General features: G+C 35.0%; 1 protein-coding gene across 2 annotated transcripts in view; it reads right to left on the bottom strand.

The window, feature by feature from the left end:
• The window catches only part of EYS (eyes shut homolog), a 1,673,869-nt gene that overhangs the window by 344,831 nt on the left and 1,309,211 nt on the right, over window positions 1-19,827 (bottom strand). For both annotated transcript variants that reach the window (XM_049695235.1, XM_004282511.3), the window contains exon 31: window positions 17,913-18,066. In XM_049695235.1, coding sequence (XP_049551192.1) covers window positions 17,913-18,066 — 154 coding nt within the window. The remainder of the gene's footprint in view (window positions 1-17,912; window positions 18,067-19,827) is intronic.

Raw genomic sequence — 19,827 nt, 5'->3', positions numbered from 1 at the left:
GAAGAGAAAGGGAAATCTCTCTGAGCTGCCTCAGGAGCAGTGGATTAAATCTCCACAATCAACTTGATGTACCCTGCATCTGTGGAACACCTGAATAGACAACAAATCATCCCAAATTGAGGAGGTGGACTTTGGGAGCAAAAACATCTATCTATCTATCTATATATTTCCCTTTTTCTGATTTTCTGAGTGTGTATGTGTATTCTTCTGTGTGTGATTTTGTCTGTATAGCCTTACTTTTACCATTTGTCATAGATTTCTGTCTGTCTGGTCTTGTTTTTTTTTTTTTTTTTTTAGTATAGTTTTTAGCACTTGTTATCATTGTTGGATTTGTTTTTTGGTTTGGTTGCTCTCTTCTTTCTTTGTTTCTTTTTTTATTACTTAAATATTTTTTCTTGATAGTTACTTTTTATTTTAATAACTTTATTTTATTTTATCTTCTTTCTTTCTTTCTTTATTTCCTCCCTTTTATTCTGCCATGTGGATGACAGTCTCTTGGTGCTCCAGCCAGGCATCATGGCTGTGCCCCTGAGGTGGGAGAGCCAAGTTCAGGACATTGGTCCACAAGAGACCTCCCAGCTCCTCATAATATCAAATGGCAAAAATCTCCCAGACATCTCCATTACAATGCTAAGACCCAGTTCCACTCAATGACCAGCAAGCTACAGTGCTGGACACCCTGTACAAAACAACTAGCAAGACAGGAACTCAACCCCACCCATTAGCAGAGAGGCTGCCTAAAATCATAATAAGGCCACAGCCATACCAAAGCACACCACCAGACGTGGATCTGCCCACCAGAAAGACAAGATCCAGCCTCATCCACCAGAACACAGGCACTAATCCTCTCTACCAGGAAGCTTACAAAACCCAATGAACCAGCCTCAGCCACTGGGGGCAGACACCAAAAACAATGGGAAATATGAACCTGCAGCCTGCGAAAAGGAGACCACAAACACGGTAAGTTAAGAAAAATGGGAAGACAGAGAAACACACAGCACATGAAGAAGCAACGTAAAAACCCACCAAACCTAACAAATGAAGAGGAAATGGGCAGTCTACCTGAACAAGAATTCAGAATAATGACAGTAAAGATGATCCAAAATCTCACAAATAGAATGGAGAAAATAAAAGAAACGATTAACAAGGACCCAGAAGAACTAAAGGGCAAACAAACAGTGATGAACAACACAGTAAATAAAATTGAAAATTCTGTAGAAGGGATCAGTAGCAGAATAACTGAGGCAGAAAAATGGATAAGTGACCTGGAAGATAAAATAGTGGAAATAACTACTGCTGAGCAGAATAAAGAAAAAAGAATGAAAAGAATTGATGACAGTGTCAGAGACCTATGGGACAAAATTAAATGCACCAACATTTGAATTATAGGGGTACCAGAAAAGAAGAGAAAAATAAAGGGACTGAGAAAATATTTGAAGAGATTATAGTTGAAAACTTATAGGAAAATTTAGGAAAGTTTATTAGGAAAACTTTCCTAATATGAGAAAGGAAATAGTTAATCAAGGCCAGGAAGCACAGAGGGTCCCATACAGGATAAATCTAAGGAGAAAAATGCCAAGACACATATTAATCAAGTTACCAAAAATAAATACAAAGAAAACATATTAAAAGCAGAAAGGGAAAAAAAAAAAAACAAATAAAATGAAGGGTATCCCCATAAGGTTAACAGATGATCTTTCAGCAGAAACTCTGCAAGCCAGAAGGGACTGGCAGGACATATTTAAAGTGATGAAGGGGAAAAACCTGCAACCAAGATTACTCTACCCAGAAAGGATCTCATTCAGATCTGACAGAGACATTAAAACCTTTACAGACAAGCAAAAGCTAAGAGAATTCCGCACCACCAAACCAGATTTACAACAAATGCTAAAGGAACTTCTCTAGGTAGGAAACACAAGGGAAGGAAACGACCTACAATAACAAACCCAAAACAATTAAGAAAATGGTAATAAGAACATACATATCGATAATTACCTTAAATGTAAATGGATTAAATGCTCCAACCAAAAGACATAGACTGGCTGAATGGATGCAAAAACAAGACCCGTATATATGCTGTCTATAAGAGACCCATTTCAGACCTAGGGACAAATACAGACTGAAAGTGAGGAGATGGCAAAAGATATCCCATGCAAATAGAAATCAAAAGAAAGCTGGAATAGCAATTCTCATATCAGACAAAATAGACTTTAAAATAAAGACAATTAGAAGAGACAAAGAAGGACACTACATAATGATCAAGGGATTAATCCACGAAGAAGATACAACAATTGTAAATATTTATGCACCCAACATAGGAGCATCTCAGTACATAAGAAAAGTGCTAACAGCCAGAAAATGGGAAATTGACAGTAACACAATCATAGGGGTGGACATTTAACACCCCACTTTCATCAATGGACAGATCATCCAAAATGAAACTAAATAAGGAAACACAAGCTTTAAATGACACATTAAACAAGATGGACTTAATTGATATTTATAGGTCATTCCATCCGAAAACAACAGAATACACTTTCTTCTCAAGTGCTCATGGAACATTGTCCAGGAAAGATCATATCTTGGGCAGAAATTTAGCCTTGGTAAATTTAAGAAAATTGAAATCGGATAAAGTATCTTTTCCGACCACAATGTTGTGAGACTAGATATCAATTACAGGAAAAAATAGGTAAAAGATACAAACACATGGAGGCTATACAACACACTACTTAATAACCAAGAGATCACTGAAGAAATCAAAGAGGAAATCAAAAAATACCTAGAAACAAATGACAGTGAAAACACAAAGACTCAAAATCTATGGGATGCAGCAAAAGCAGTTCTAAGAGGGAAACTTATAGCAATACAATACTACCTTAAGAAACAAGAAACATCTCAAACAAACAACATAGCCTTACACCTAAAGCAATAAGAGAAAGAGGAAAAAAAACCTCACAAAACCTAAAGTTAGCATAGGAAAGAAATCATAAAAATCAGATCAGAAATAAATGAAAAAGAAATGAAGGAAACAACAGCAAAGATAAATAAAACTAAAAACTGGTTCTTTGAGAAGATAAACAATATTTATAAACCATTAGCCAAACTCATCAAGAAAAAAAGGGAGAAGACTCAAATCAATAGAATTAGTAATGAAAAAGGAGAAGTAACAACTGAAACTGCAGAAATACAAAGGATCATGAGAGATTACTACAAGCATCTGTATGCCAATAAAATGGACAACCTGGAAGAAATGGACAAATTCTTAGAAATGCACAATCTTCTGAGACTGAACCAGGAAAAAGTAGGAAATATGAACAGACCAATCACAAGCACTGAAACTGAATCCGTGGTTAAAAATCTTCCAACAAACAAAAGCCCAGGACAAGATGCCTTCACAGATGAATTCTATGAAACATTTAGAGAAGAGCTAACACCTATCCTTCTCAAAAATATTCCAAAATATAGCAGAGGCAGGAATGCTCCCAAACTCATTCTATGAGGCCAACATCATGCTGACACAAAAACCAGACAAAGATGTCACAAAGAAAGAAAACTACAGGCCAATATCCCTGATGAACATAGATGCAAAAATCCTCAACCACATATTAGCAAACAGAATCCATAGGCACATTAAAAGGATCATACACCATGATCAAGTGGAGTTTATTCCAAGAATGCAAGGATTCCTCAATATACGCAAATCAATCAATGTGATACACTGTATTAACAAATTGAAGGAGAAAAAGCTATGATCATTTCAATAGATGCAGAGAAAGCTTTAGAGATATTACAACATCCATTTATGATAAAAAAAACCCTCCAGAAATAGGGATAGAGGGAACTTACCTGAACATAATAATGACAATATATGACAAACCCACAGGCAACATTGTCTTCAATGGTGAAAAACAGAATCCATTTCCACTAAGATCAGGAACAAGATAAGGTTGCTGACTCTCACCACTATTATTCAACATAGTTTTGGAAGTTTTAGCCACAGCAATCAGAGAAGAAAAGGAAATAAAAGGAATCCAAATAGGAAAAGAAGACATACAATTTTCACTGTTTGCAGATGACATGATACGGTACATAGAGAATCCTAAACATGCTACCAGAAAACTACTAGAGCTAGTCAATTAATTTGGTAAAGTAGCAGGATACAAAATGAATACACAGAAATGTCTTGCATTCCTATACACTAAGGATGAAAAATCTGAAAGTGAAATTAAGAAAACACTCCCATTTACCACTGCAACAAAAAGAATAAAATATCTAGGAATAAACCTACCTAAGGAAACAAAAGAACTGTATGCAGAAAATCATAAGACACTGATGAATGGAATTAAAGATGATATAAATAGATGGAGAGATATACCATGTTCTTGGATTGGAAGAATCAACATTGTGAAAATGACTATACTACCCAAAGCAATCTACAGATTCAATGCAATCCCTAACAAACTACCACTGGTATTTTTCACAGAACTAAAACAAAAAATTTCACAATTTGTATGGAAACACAAAAGACCCCGAATAGCCAAAGCAATCTTGAGAAAGAAAAATGGAGCTGGAGGAATCACGCTTCCTGACTTCAGACTATACTACAAAGCTACAGTAATAAAGACAGTATGGTACTGGCAAAAAAAAAAACAGAAATAAAGATCAAGGGAACAAGATAGAGAGCCCAGAGATAAACCCACGCACATATCATCATCTTATCCTTGATAAAGTAGCCACGAATATACAGTTGAGAAAAGAGATCCTCTTCAATAAGTGGTGATGTGAAAACTGGACAGCTACATGTAAAAGAATGAAATTAGAACACTCCCTAACACCACACACAAAAGTAATCTCAAGATGGATTGAAGCCCTAAATGTAAGGCCATACACTATCAAACTCTTAGAGGAACATATCGGCAGAACACTCTATGACATAAATCACAGCAACATCCTTTTTGGCTCACTTCCTAGAGAAATGGAAATGAAAACAAAAATAAACAAATGGGACCTAATGAAACTTAAAAGCTTTTGCACAGCAAAGGAAACCATAAACAAGATGAAAAGAGAACCCTCAGTATAGTAGAAAATATTTTCAAATGAAGCAATTAATTATTAATTGCTTAATTGATTAATCTCCAAACTTTAAAAGCAACTCATACAGCTCAATATCAAAAAAATAACCCAATTCAAAAATGGGCATAAGACCTAAATAGACATTTCTCCATAGAAGATATACAGATTGCCAACAAACACATGAAAGAATGCTCAACATCATTAATCATTAGAGAAATGTAAATCAAAACTACAATGAGATATCATCTCACACTGGTCAGAATGGCCATCATCAAGAATCTACCAATAATAAATGCTGGAGAGGGTGTGGAGAAAAGGGGATCCTGTCGGCACTGTTGGTGGGAATGTAAATTGATACAGCCACTATGGAGAACAGTATGGAGGTTCCTTAAAAAACTACAAATAGAACTACCATACGACCCAGCAATCCCAGTATTGGACATATATCCTGAGAAAACCATAATTCAAAAAGAGTCATGTACCACATTGTTCATTCCAGCACTATTTACAATAACCAGGACATGGAAACAACCTATGTGTCCACGGACAGATGAATGGACAAAGAAGATGTGGCACATATATACAATGGAATATTGCTCAGCGATAAGTAGAATGGAAACTGAGTTATTTGTAGTGAGGTGGATGGACTTAGAGTCTGTCATACAGAGTGAAGTAAGTCAGAAAGAGAAAAACAAATACCGTATGCTAACACATATATATGGAATCTAAGGAAAGAAAGAAAAAAAAAGGTCATGAAGAACCTAGGGGCAAGATGGGAATAAAGAGACCTACTAGAGAATGGACTTGAGGATATGGGGAGGGGGAAGGGTAAGCTGTGACAAAGTGAGAGAGTGGCATAGATATATATACACTACCAAACGTAAAATAGATAGCTAGTGGGAAGCAGCCGCATAGCACAGGGAGGTCAGCTCGGTGCACCTAGATGGGTGGGAGGGAGGGAAATGTAAGAGGGAAGAGATATGGGGATATATGTATATGTATAACTGATTCACTTTATTATAAAGCAGAAAATAACACACAATTGTAAAGCAAGTATACTGCAATAAAGATGTTAAAAAAAAAGTAGGAGGGTCCAGGATGGAATTTGGTATCAAATACCGTAAAACAGGAATTTACTGTCTCATGATGGCACTAGAATAAATTATCTGAAGAAATAATGAGTTATTGTGCTATATTTATAGATTTGAAACACTTTGGCTCCAGTACCAGTGCCTAGCTATGAAACCAGCTTTCCATTTAAAACTTTTAGTAAATCTCTTCAAAAATCTTAAAGTAACACAAACTTAAATGAGTCTGTGTTCAGTGGAACAGAGTTCACAGGTTTTAAGTTGTGAAACATTTTATCTCAACATATATCTTCTTTTATTCAGTGTGTTGATGAAGTCCTGGGCAATTTGTTGAGGAGGAAGCTGGTGTAGTTTTCTTTAGCTTCATTAGGGAGCTATGTGGCTGGCCATTTTTTAAAATAAATAAGATTGTCTATATTTTTAGTCCACTCTGTGAGAATTATTTTAAAGAAGTTAATTAAGATAAATATGTTGTTAAAGATTGAGTCCTACCACTACGAATAGGATTTAAAGAATTTTCAAGGTAAAATATGTTTCCTGGTAGTTGTTTTAAGGCAGTAATCAAATACTCTCTTAACCACGAATGATAGGTGCCAATTAGAGTGTGGGGTCCACAGATGTTGGTTGGAAAACAGGTGCAGTATGAATCCATATCTTTAATCACAGCTCCTTCACTTAATGACAAACAATCCCTCAACATTTCCTCATGAATCTTGTTTTCAACATGTTAAATCCCTTTATTCAACTGCCCTAAGTGTTTTCTTACACTATTAATTATTGCTTTTCTGCCTAAATTCAGTTTGTCCCTAAGTCTTCATTTCCTTTCTCTTACTTTCTTATATAATCTTGTCCTAACGATGATATAGAAGACACATTTTAGAATTACACAGGCGGAAGGCTTTTAGGGCTTGAAGTCTATTTTGCTGTACACTCTGCCACCACACAAGAGTAATTCAAACTTCTTCAGTAACCCATTCTGACAGTCGGAGAAATCTACCACTGACAGTAAAGGATGAAGAGAATGTGAAGCCTTCCCTCAGTGTACACTGCTAATCCTCAAAAGAATTTCCTGCGTTTTATTTTTAATTTATTGTGATTATCTGCATTGGAAATTACGATGTTTGATTACAATTTGCTGAAGAGGTAAACATCCTGGCACCTTGAACTTTATGTCCTCATTATACCTCATCTCCATACAATTTCCACATGAGCGATGGTGTTACTCTACACTGTGATGTCATTGCTGATCCTTTTCCATCTGCTGGCTCCCTGGTAAATTCCTAATCTTTCTTCAAAATTCAGTTCATTTCCTACTCCGTGCTATAGATGTACTTGCCAACTGAATCTCCATTCCTCCTCAGTGGAGCTTTTGCGCTGCTATCAGGACTCGAGGGTCAACCAGTTCCCTGGTCTGTCTTGGTATCTTGACACACCAAAGATGAGGAGTTGTGGGCCTGAGTCTCCACTGTTGTAACTTTGCTACAGCCATTTCATTTGGATAATTTGAACTGAATTGCACAATTAAGAAGAATAAACCTGATTACATAGTCAAACAATCACTTGAAATTTTTTATATTAAACTAAATTTACATAGACTAGTCAAATCTACTGACATATTCAGTGAACATACTGTGAAGACTCAGGCTTACATTCAAATTATGATATCTTTGCTTAGAAAGCTCTCTTTTTGCATCACCAAGGGCCAAACTAGTACTTAAAATCCTTGTTTCTCAAGATACATGCGAATGTTAACATAAGAGTCTATGCAATAATCTTAATCCTCTTTCAGCAACTCCTAGACTCACATACATTCTTTAAAGATTTTCTTAAACTTACTTAATGGAAGAAATTTTCATTTTACAGTCGACGTTCACAATTAAATGCAAATAAATTGCATTATAACTTGCTGTCCAGCTTGTATTGATGTATGTTATGTATGGACGGACATATTATGTATGATTACTGTGTTATGTATGGATAAAAGAGCAAGAGCAAAGTTCAAGTTTATGTATTCATGTACTTAATGTAATATAATAATAAAGTATTATGGTGTTTTTCCCATATTAAGCTCCAGTTTTCCTATATTTCCTCTAAGAAATACCATACGGAGGAGTTGATAGAAAAGATAAAGAAATTAATATTTAAGTGATGAAGTTTGACCTTTTTAAGATAAAAAGCTTACCAAACTTTCCATATAGACATGGCAATGTTTATCAATAAATCTAATATCTTATAGATTTAGCACAGTTCAAAAGTCACCATCTGTTTCCAGAAGTGAAGGCCCTCACTATTTCATAGTTTCTTGGCTCTAAGACTAAAGGCATGCAATCCTTAGTTTGTATAATATTAACTATCAGAAACATGTGAAAAAGTTTTGCATGTTTTAGAAAATCAGAAACATAAAGGACATTTTGAGTTATTCTCAAAATTATAGCTGACAATACATTATGAATATTCTTTCCTCTTACATGAACTTGGGTGGTCCTCTGCTCATTCTCCATAGAGTTAGAGGTCAATACCAGCTGAGTTATAATACAGAACATTTATGTGGGAAAATGGCAAAGCACTGCAGTCTGATTTTGAGCAAAGTTGTCTGAAAGGCCTTTGATGATTAAATACCTGTATTGTGAGAAGTTGTTGTTTGTTCCTTTCTTATTTTTCATAATTATGTGCTAGTAAATCTCTTCATTTGATATAGCTGAAATCAATCCTACTCAGAATCATTTTTACCTCCCATTCTTTTGAGGTTAATGTTGGTTTTGCATTATAATAAATTTTTTATCCACTTTCTTTATCAAACAACTGTGAGAAATGAGCTAATAAAATAAATAAAAAGTAATTTGCCCAGATACACACACACACACACACACACACACACACACACACACACAGATATACATTTATCTGTATGAGGTTTTTATCTCATAGAAATTAATAAGATCAAACAAGAGGTAAAAATCAGTCTATTTATAAAACTCATCAGCAGTTTTTATTAATTTACTTTGTTTTCTGTACCAAATATCTAGGAAAGTAATGTGATGAAAATGCTTGCAATGGTTTTACTTGTTGTTTGTTAGAATTTTCGCAAGTACTGAGGTTATTGCTATCCAGCTGCAGAAACTTTTCCAGCCTCTGTTCAATTGGTCTTAAACCAAACATGAATTCCTTTACACTGACCTGCTATACTAAAAAGTGGCTGACAGGGATGTGTAGTTCTGTCAGTCAAGCAATTCTTGGCCAACATCCATTTGGCTTTGTCTACCCTAAAAGTTTGTTAACCAAAGTGAATTATTAGATATTAGAGTGTGCCTTAGATATACACAGATGACTTTATACCTCTGGATAAATCTTTGAGAGAATGTTGTCTGGCGTTTGGGGTGGCGGGAACTAAGGAAGGTAGTGGCTTTAAAACATGCAGATAACACAGTAAATTCCCTAGAGGAAAGGACATGGGGGTTCTTTAGGGGAAAAAAAAAGTAATGAATAATGCGTTAGCTTTTGTATATGACAGACACAAAAGGTACTAGAAAAATTTAAACTTCAGAAACTTTAGAAAAAAAATATATAATAAGACAATTTTTCTGAACTTCCCCAATGGAGAATAACCCCTGTGAAAACCAATATTCTCTCTATGTGATCCCTTTCAAAATTTTTTGAAATGAAAGAAAAACTGTGCATGAGTATGAATTACAATGTATCTCTAGAACTGTGATCTCTGCTCCATTTCATTTAAGAAGAACTTCTATCTTGATACTGAATTGACTTCAATCACTACAAGTGGCTTATTCAAGTTTGTTCTACCCTGCCATCTCCTTTCACCTCCTATAATGCAGATTTAGTAGGAGGAAGTACTGACATAACAAAATAAAAATCAAAGCCATCTTTTACATGTTTACTTTAGAGCTCATTCCTAAGTTTTGAAAATAAGTTCTTATCAATTATGCTATGGTGTTTTATTGCCAAGAACCCTTAAATATGGAATAAAAATTCCATCAACATTCATATTATGAAAAAGGAACCTAATTCCCATGCTTTTTAGGGAGATGTCTGTTCTGATTTTGCATAGAAAGAGTTCTGTTAGTGAGAATTTAAAGTTTTAATTCCAAATTATGCCTGGTTAAGGATGGAGAGATGAGTGGAGCATGCAAGACAGTGAGAAGGAGACATGAACAACTACAACTAGATAAATGGAGGTAAAGCAAGGCAGTCACAGGCCAAAAGATTTACGGGAAGATGGAAATCAGAAGCCTCAATGTCTAAGTCTTTTTCCATTTTCTCTCCCCTCTGCCAGGAATCTTTACTCATGTGTATTGTATCTCCTGGATCCAAACTTCTAAGGCACTTGCTGTTCTCAATTATTTATTTTTCTATGTATTAACACCTTCCACTCAACTAATAATTCCAATCGACAATTAAACATGCTCAAGTATCTTTCATCTTACAGTTTTTTCCTCTTGACTCCTCACCTCTCCCTAGATCTCACCTTACCTCTTTTTACATTCCACAGTAAAATTCTTGAAAGTTGTTTACACTGGTTATTTCAATTTCCTCTAATCTGGCTTCTTACTCTGTCCTCCTGGAATGATACCTTCAGGGCATAGAATCATGTGGACCAAACAGTGGACTATCAGAGCAGTTGATAAACTTTTCCTCTGCTCTCCCTGACCCCGCTCCTTTTGTTTGCCTCCTATTCCTCTGGTTACTCCTTCTCATACTTTTTATAATGTCATATTCCTCTACTCAGTCATCGAATGTTAGCTCCTCGACACTCAGTACCAGGCAGTTTTTTCAACTCACACTATACGCTCATCCACACTCATGGTTTCAATTACCACCTGCACGCTGATGACTCATAAATTATATTTCCCATCCAGACCTCTCCTCTGAGTGTTACATCCGTAGATTCAACTTGAAAACTCCACTTTGATATACCAAAGGCACCTAATCTCATCAATGCTCAAGCCTGAACTCATTCGCAATCTTCTCTATGAAAAATGCTTTCCTTGCATTGTTTGCTAAAATCTATCTAGTTGCACATCAGAAGATGAGTATTCATTTTTGGTACCTCTCCTTTCACTTCTGGTATTAATCAGTCAATTTTACTCCTAATTAGGTTTTTTTTTTCAGGTTCATTGAAATCTAATTGACACACAGCACTGTATGAGTTTAAGGTGTACAGCATAATGATTTGACTTACATACAACCTGAAATGATTATCTCAGTAAGTTTAGTGAACATTCATCATCCTGTATAGATACAAAATTAAACAAATAGAAAAAAATTTTCTTTGTGATGAGAACTCAGGATTTAATCTCTTAACAACTTTCATATATAACATACAGCAGTACTAATCATATTTATCAGGCTGTACATTACTTCTCTAGTATTTATTTATCTTATAACTGAAAGTTTGTACCTTTTGACTTCCTTCATCCAATTCCCCTCCCCCATACCTTGCCTCTGGAAACCACAAATTATTGACTATATTCCCCACACTGTACATTTCATACTCATGAGTCATTTATTTTGCAACTTGAAGTTTGTACCTCTTAATCTCCCTCACCTATTTCTATCCTACCCCCACCCTTCCTCCTTCTCACAACCTACTGTTTGTTCTCTGTATCTATGACTCTGATTTGATTTTGTTATGTTTGCTCATTTGTATTGTTTTGTAGATTCCACATATAAGTGAAATCATACAGTGTTTGTCTTTCCCTGTCTGTCTTATTTCACTTAGCATAATACCCTGTAGGCCCAAGTGTGTTGCTGCAAATGGCAGAATTTCATTCTTTTTTTTTATGGCTGAGTACTATTACATTTTGTGTATGTGTGTGTGTGTGTGGGGGGTGTGTGTGTGTGTGTAAGATTTGTTGTCTTTTTGATAATAGCCATTCTGACACGTGTGGGATGATATCTCATTGTGGTTTTTGTTTGCAAATTCCTGATGATTAGTGATGTTTATCATCTTTTCATGTGATTGTTGGCCACCTGTATGTCTGCTTTGGAAAAATGTCTGTTCAGATACTCTGCCCATTTCTTAATCAGATTGCTTGTTTTTTTGATGTGGAGTTTTATAAGTTCTTTGTATATTTTGGATATTAACCCCTTATTGGATACATCATTTGCAAATATCTTTTCCTATTCAGTAGGTGGCCTTTTCATTTTGTTGATAATTTCCTTCATTGTGTAAAAGCATTTTAGTTTAATGCAGTCCCATTTATTTATTTTTGCTTTTGTTTCCTTTGCCTGAGGATATATAACCTAAAAAACTTATTATTGAGACCTATGTCAACTAGTATACTGCTTATATTTTTTTAGCCATTTTATCCATTTTGGATATATTTTTCTATATGGTGTGAAAGAGTAGTCTAGTTTGATTCTTTTGCCTGTAGCTGTACAGTTTTCCCAACACCATTTATTAAAGGGACATTCTTTTCCTTATTGCATATTTTTGTCTCTTTTGTTGTAGATTAAATAAGCAGGTAAGCCTGGGTTCATTTCTGGGCTCTGTATTCTGTTCCATTGATTTTTTGTTTGTTTGTTTTTTGTTTGTTTTTTGGTGCCAACACCATACTGTTTTGATTTTAGTAGCTTTGTTACTACAAGTTTGAAATCATGGAGTATGATACTTCCAGCTTTGTTCTTTTTTTCTCAAGTTTTTTTGGCTATTTGGGGTCTTTCATGTTTCCATACACATTTTAGAATTCTTTGTTCTAGTTCTATGAAAATGCCATTTTTAAATGCATTTAATGAGTTCTTATCTTTCTTTTTTAAACATCTTTATTGGAGTATAATTGCTTTATAATGGTGTGTTAATTTCTGCTTTATAACAAAGTAAATCAGCTATACATATATCCCCATATCTTCTCCCTCTTGTGTCTCCCTCCCACCCTCCCTATCACATATATATGGAATCTAAAAAAAAAAAAGGTTCTGCAGAACCTAGGGGCAGGACAGGATTAAAGACACAGACATAGAGAATGGACTTGAGGACACAGGGAAAGGTAAGGGTAAGCTGGGATGAAGTGAGAGAGTGGCATGGACTTATATACACTGCCATTGGTTTTTCGATAGGAAATGCACTGAACTTTTAGATTGCCTTGGGTAGTATGGTCATTTTAACAATATTAATTCTGCCAACCCATGGACACAGTATATCTTTTCATCTGTTTGTATCATCTTCAATTTCTTTCATCAGTGTCTTATAGTTTTCCAGGTACAGTTTTTTATCTCCTTAGTTAGATTTATTTTTAGGTATTTTATCCTTTTTGGTGTGATTGTTTAAGTGTGATTTTTTCTTAATTTCTCTTTCTGTAGTTTTTTATTAGTGTATAGAAGTGCAACAGATTTCTGTGTATTAATTTTGTATCCTGCAAATTTACCTAATTCACTGATGGATTCTAGTTGGTTTTTTTGGTGGTGTCTTTAGGATTTTCTATTTATAGTGTCATGCCATCTGCAAACAGTGACAGTTTTAATTCTTCGTTTCTAATATGGATTGCTTTTATTTAGCTTTCTTGTCTGATTGCTCTGACTAGAACTTCCAATAATATGTTGAATAAAAGTGAGAGTGGGCATTCTTGTCTTTGTCTTGACCTTAGAGGAAGCATTTTCAGCTTTTCACCATTGAGTATAATGTTAGCTGTGGATTTGCCATATATGGCCTTTATGATATTGAGGTATATTCCCTCTATATCTACCTTGTTGAGAGTTTTATCACAAATGGATGTATAATTTTGTCAAAAACTTTTTCTTCATTTATTAAGATGATCATATAATTTTTACCTTCAATTTGTTAATGTGGTGCATCACATTGACTAATTGGCAAGTACTGAGCCATTCTTGTATCTTTGGGATATATCCCACTTGATTGTGGTATATCGTCCTTTTAATATACTGTTGAATTTGGTTTGCTAATATTTTGTTGAGGACTTTTTCGTCTATTTTCATCAGTGATATTGGCTTGTAATTTTCTTTTTTGTGTTGTCTTTGTCTGATTTTGGTATCAGAGTGATGCTGGCCTTGCATAATGAGCTTGGAAACATTCTTCCTTCTTCAATTTTTTGGAAGAAGTTGAGGATTGACATTAAACCTTCTTTAAATGTTTGGCAGAATTTACCTGTGAAGCTATCTAGTCCTGGACTCTCGTTTTCTGGGAGGTTTTTTATTATTGATTAAATTTAATTACTAGTAATTGGTCTGTTCATATTTTTTATTTCTTCCTGATCCAACTGTGGGAGATTGTTGTTTCTGGGAATTTATTCATTTCTTCTAAGCTGTCCATTTGTTTGGTGTATAACTGTTCATAGTACTCTCTTATAATCCTTTGTATATTTGTGGTGTTGTTTGTTACTTCTTTCAGAGCTGGTATCAGCTTGCTGATGTGAGAGACTGGTTCCTGACATGACTGACTGTGGTGTTTGGGGTGTCCCATAGCTTGTGTCAGCCCCCTGGGGGGTAGGGTCAGATCCCAGGGCAAATGACTTAGGGACCCATGGTGTCCCAGAGCTGGTGTTGGCCTGCTGGTGCATGGGGTTGAGTCCTGGAAAGGTTAGGCTCAGCAGGTCTAAGGCAGCCAGTCTGTTTGTGGGTGGGTCTGTGTCCCTGCCAGGCCAGCTCCTTGGCCTGAAGCATCCTAGTATTGGTGCCAGCAGGCTGGTGGGCCAGTTTGGGTCCTGGCACTAATAAGCTAGAGAGAGGATTCCAAAATGATACTTGCCAGCATCAGTGTCCTTGTGATAGAACAAGCTCCCTAATATGGCTGCCATCAGTGTCTATATCCCCAGGGTGAGAATCAGTCTCTTCCTGACTCTCCAGGAAGCTCTCCAAGATCATCAGGTGGGTCTGACCCAGGCTTGTCTCAAATCATTTCTTCTGCCCTGGGTCTTGGAGTGTGTGAGATTTTGTTTGCACCTTTAAGAATGGAGTCAATCTTCCACAGCTCTCTGGCTCTCTTATATGCAAGCCTTGCTGGTCTTCAAAGCTAAATGTTCCTAAGGCTCATCTTCCTGGTGCAGGACTCCTGGGCTGGGGAGCCTGATGTGGGGCCCAGATCCCTTGTTCCTTGAGGAGAACCTCTACAATTATAACTATCCTCCTGTTTGTGGGCCACCCACACATGGGAATGGGTGTTGACTATATCGTGACTCAGCACCTCCTACCCATTTCCTTGTGGTGCTTCAAATCTTTAGCTGTAGAAGATCTTTTCTGCTAGTCTTTTGGTCTTTCTGATCAATAGTTGTTTTGTAACTAGTTGAATTTTTCTGTGCTCATGGGAGGAGGTGAGCTCAGAGTTTTCCCACTCTGCCATCTTGGCCACCAACCCTAATTATTTTTTTAATCTGTCAATTTCTGTATGACAACAGCCTAGTCCAAGCCACCATATGTCTTATTTGGACATATAACAGACATCTAAGTGGCCCCCTTAAATCACTCTTTAACACAGTTATAGGGCCCTACAGTTTTTGCCATCTGGTGGATCCTCCGTCTTCACCTTCCGGTACTCAGTCATCCTCCTCTGCTCCTCTGTTCCATACACAGTTAGTCTATTGGATCCCTTAATATACTGTGGCTCTTTCCACCAAAGGCTCTTTTCTCATACTCTTTTCACTGCCTGGAACTCCTACACCACTGCTTTGACTGTTTCTGCTTATTTGTTTTTACCTAGTTCACCACCTCTACCCATTTTTCAGAGAGCTTCCTTTGACTATTTATCCTAGGCTAGGTTACTTTGTAATTTGTTTTCCTTGCACCATTTTTAAAAAATTTCCCACACATATTGAATTTTAATTATTGATATTTCCTCCTTAGTGTGACTATTTGTCAATCTGCCTCACCAAACTTTATATAAGAATTAGGATTTTGTCTGTTTTGGCTTAACACTGAATTCCAGGAGCTTAGTGTAGTACTACAAAAAAAAAAAAAAGCATTTGTTACATGAATAAATAAAATTAAAAACAGAGAAAAAAACCCAGAAGAAACAGAAAGAAAAATGAAAAGCAAAAATTAAGAAATATTGAGAGAGCAGGTGGGCACTCAACTTTTCTAAAATTAATTTTTAGTTAATTTATTTTAACTAACTTATTTAAATTTATATAATGTTTTAAAATTATATAAATTTAAATATATAGACTGTTTTAAAATTATATAAATTTAAATAATTTAAGTAATATAATATGTAATGTATAATATAATGTATAATATATAATATAGTTCTAGGGTCAGCCTTTAATGCAAACTATTGTCACCCTGAGGTCTTGTAGGATATTGCTGAGAAGACAAATCAGATTTAAATTTTTACATCAGTAAAGACGGCTGTATTTCACTTTCTAAATTTTGGATAACATCAATCCAAAGTCCTTTGTTTTCAGTTTTAATAAAAGTGTCAGTAATTTTTTTCAGGATGCTTTCAACTTGAGGCTACCTAAGGATTTGAGGGGTTTGTTTGAGGACTGCCTGACTAGGTCCTCGTTAGTTAAAGGCAAAACATGAAATCAGTCCTTCAAGAAAGTTTGACCAAAAATAGAAATTACTTCATATGTAATAGACTGTTTGTATAAAATGATGACATTGTTTAAAATGATGAGATTATCAAGAAATGCCTTTTAAATTGGTTTTAAGTTATTCACCTTCTCATCTGGCTCCTTTTCTGTGATCAACAGCAAGCCTTTGTAAGAGAAATGATTGAATTGGAGTTAAGTCCATTGCTCTCAAAGTTTGCTTTTTTTCTGTACATAACTCAGTGTTCCAAAAGGGTAAGCCTAATTTATGAATAACAATTTCATTACCTTAGGGTAATTTCATTGCCTTCTTGTCATAACCAGCTGAATTTCCCAGTCCAGACACTCTCATTTCTTCATTCATTCAGACATTTATGAGGATCTGTCAGATGCTCTGCTAAGTACATTAAAGATGAGTAAAATACTGTTCCTGCCTGTACATAGTTTCTATTTTCAGATTGGTGTCAATTTCTTTGATTTTATTTTCAGATTGATTCAGACCCTGGGAAAGATTATTCGATTTATATAACCTTCATAAGTTAGCCAGGATTCCAGATGATCAGACCAACTTATCCAAATGTCATCTAATACATAAAGTCAGACACAAAATGTTATTTTTAACTGATGAAGAGTAACTTTAGAGAACGTTATCACTACATTGCTATACTGATGAGCAATTTTATATTCTTGGTTGCTACATGTAAATTTTGTTCGGTAGTGCCTTTGGGATGTGATCATCATATTTAGCCATTTCTCTTTTTGGAATTTCCTAATTCTGAAGCATGAATTAATTTCAAGACTGCCTTCCAAAATTTTATATGCTCCAGAAAGACGTTTCCATTTAATATGCGATTTTTTTCTACTGAATTTTCTTTTTTCTGTTCTGTGCTAATGATGTTTCCCCATCTCCATCTCCTAAGAGTGATGCTCTTTTCACTCAATAGATATTTTGTTGAACAATTGAACTGGATCTTAATTTCAACTGAACCACCCAATTCTTTAATCTATTTATTTGCTTCAAGATATTTTCAGAGAAATTGATTCATTTTGTCTACAATTTGATTGATACTGAATGGTATCAAATTTGTAGTTTATTTCACTAAAATGAAAAAAGAAAGATTGGGAAAACAGTTTTCAGAGAGACCTTTTTTTTTTCTTTCTTTCTGTATTTAGGTGGCTATTACACATGTAAAAAACATTTAAAAAATAAGGCTCAGCACTATAGTTAAAGGAACTACTGTGGGGTACTTACCGTATTGTTATAGGGATGAATGCATTTCTGTTAATGCTGTAATTAGCAGAAAGAGTCAAGATATTTTGAGAACTTCCACATCCGTATTTAACTGTGGGCTTTCCTTCCACAAGAAATAAATGAAGAAACTGTTGTCCAAAATTCTTCTCATTACCTTTAAGAACAAATATTACATTAAATTAGCGATTAATGTAGATTTACATTTTATTCAATAACAATCATTCATTTAACAAATACAATCTTAGTTCTCAAGGATTAATCATTCAGTGAGATGATAGGAGTGTTATTAGATAATTATTCAATGTAAAAAGTACTGTACTAGAAATATACATTATTTTCCACAGGCTGAGGATGGCATAGTATTAACAGCATTAACTTGACATGAGATTTTAACTTCTGACTTTGTTTCTTAATAACTATGACCTTAACTATTTTCAACCTCAGATTCCCAATAGGTTCTAATGGGATAATGAGAGCAACTAATTGTTAGAATTACTGTGATAATAAAATAAGATAATAAATGAAAAGTGCCTGGCACCTACTGAGTATTGATAACTTGATTTATAATTATTAATTATTTATATTTTAATTTTAATATGTTTCATAAAAATTGAAATGGTAAAGAAATATATAAAGAAAAACAAGAGAAACATTCCCCTTTCTGCCAGCCCATCCTTCATCCCCCTTTGAGGTATTCTTTACTATGATTTATAAACATACAAATATTTGTATAGTCCTAATTTTATTTTTAAAACAAATAATATAATAAATAGCTTTGCTCACTTGTCTTTTCACTTAACAATAAGTTTTAGATATCTGTCCTTGTAGGTACATAGCTTTCTCTCTTTTTTAACATTCATAATTTAAGTATCACTCACACAGAAAATCACACAAATTTTAAGCATATAGCTTAGTGAATTCGCACGAAGTGAACCTGCTCACACAAACACCACCAACTTAAGAAAGAAAATTTTCTGCATTGTCAGAATTCCTATTGATCAGTGCTCTCCTCTTCCCTCCACCAAATGGAGCTGAGATCCTGATGTTTAACAATAGCAATAGTTTTGCTTGATTTTCATTTTTATATTAGTGGGATCATACTTCTATGTTCTTTAGCATCTATTTGCTTTTGCTCAATATTATGTATGTGAGATAGCATTCACCCTACATTTCTACTGCTTTATAATATACTATTAAATGAATATTCACAATTCAGTTATTTTTTCTTCTATAGATGGAAATCCACCCATCCTGTTTTTGGTTTTTATAAATAATGCTGCTATGACAATCTCGTATGTGTCTTTGGTGTTGAAGTGCATGCATTTCTGTTTTGTATGTACCAGGAGTTAAATTGTTCTGTCACAGAATATGACTATGATTAATTTAGTAGCTACTACCAGTTTTCTGAAATGATGTTTTAACTCCTTACCAACAATATATGAATGTCAGCTGATCCTTTTTTTTTTTTTTGCCATTAATTGGTTTGATCACCTTGTAGATTTTAACTATTCTGTCTTTATTATTCTGGCTTTAATTTTTGTTTTCCTCATATTAGAGAAGTTGAGTATACTCTCATGTTTAGTGGCTATTTTGATATCCTATTTTGTGAAGTGTCGGTTTGTGTGTCTTTCTCTTATTTTTGTCTGGTTGTTTGCTTTTTCCTTATTGATTATAGAATTATATCTATGTAAATATGTAATATTTATATACATATGTATGCATACACATAAAAGAGCATACAAACAAGCTCTTTGTCAACTACATATATTGAAAATATCTTCTCCAATCCTGTAGACCGTCTGGCCATTCTCTTAGGGGTCAATTTGCGGTATGCGGGCCTCTCACTGTTGTGGCCTCTCCCGTTGCGGATCACAGGCTCCGGACGCGCAGGCTCAGTGGCCATGGCCCTTGTGCC

This window comes from Orcinus orca, chromosome 12, assembly GCF_937001465.1.
Source record: "Orcinus orca chromosome 12, mOrcOrc1.1, whole genome shotgun sequence".
NCBI lineage: Eukaryota > Metazoa > Chordata > Mammalia > Artiodactyla > Delphinidae > Orcinus > Orcinus orca.
This window is presented reverse-complemented; position numbering and strand designations above follow the sequence as displayed.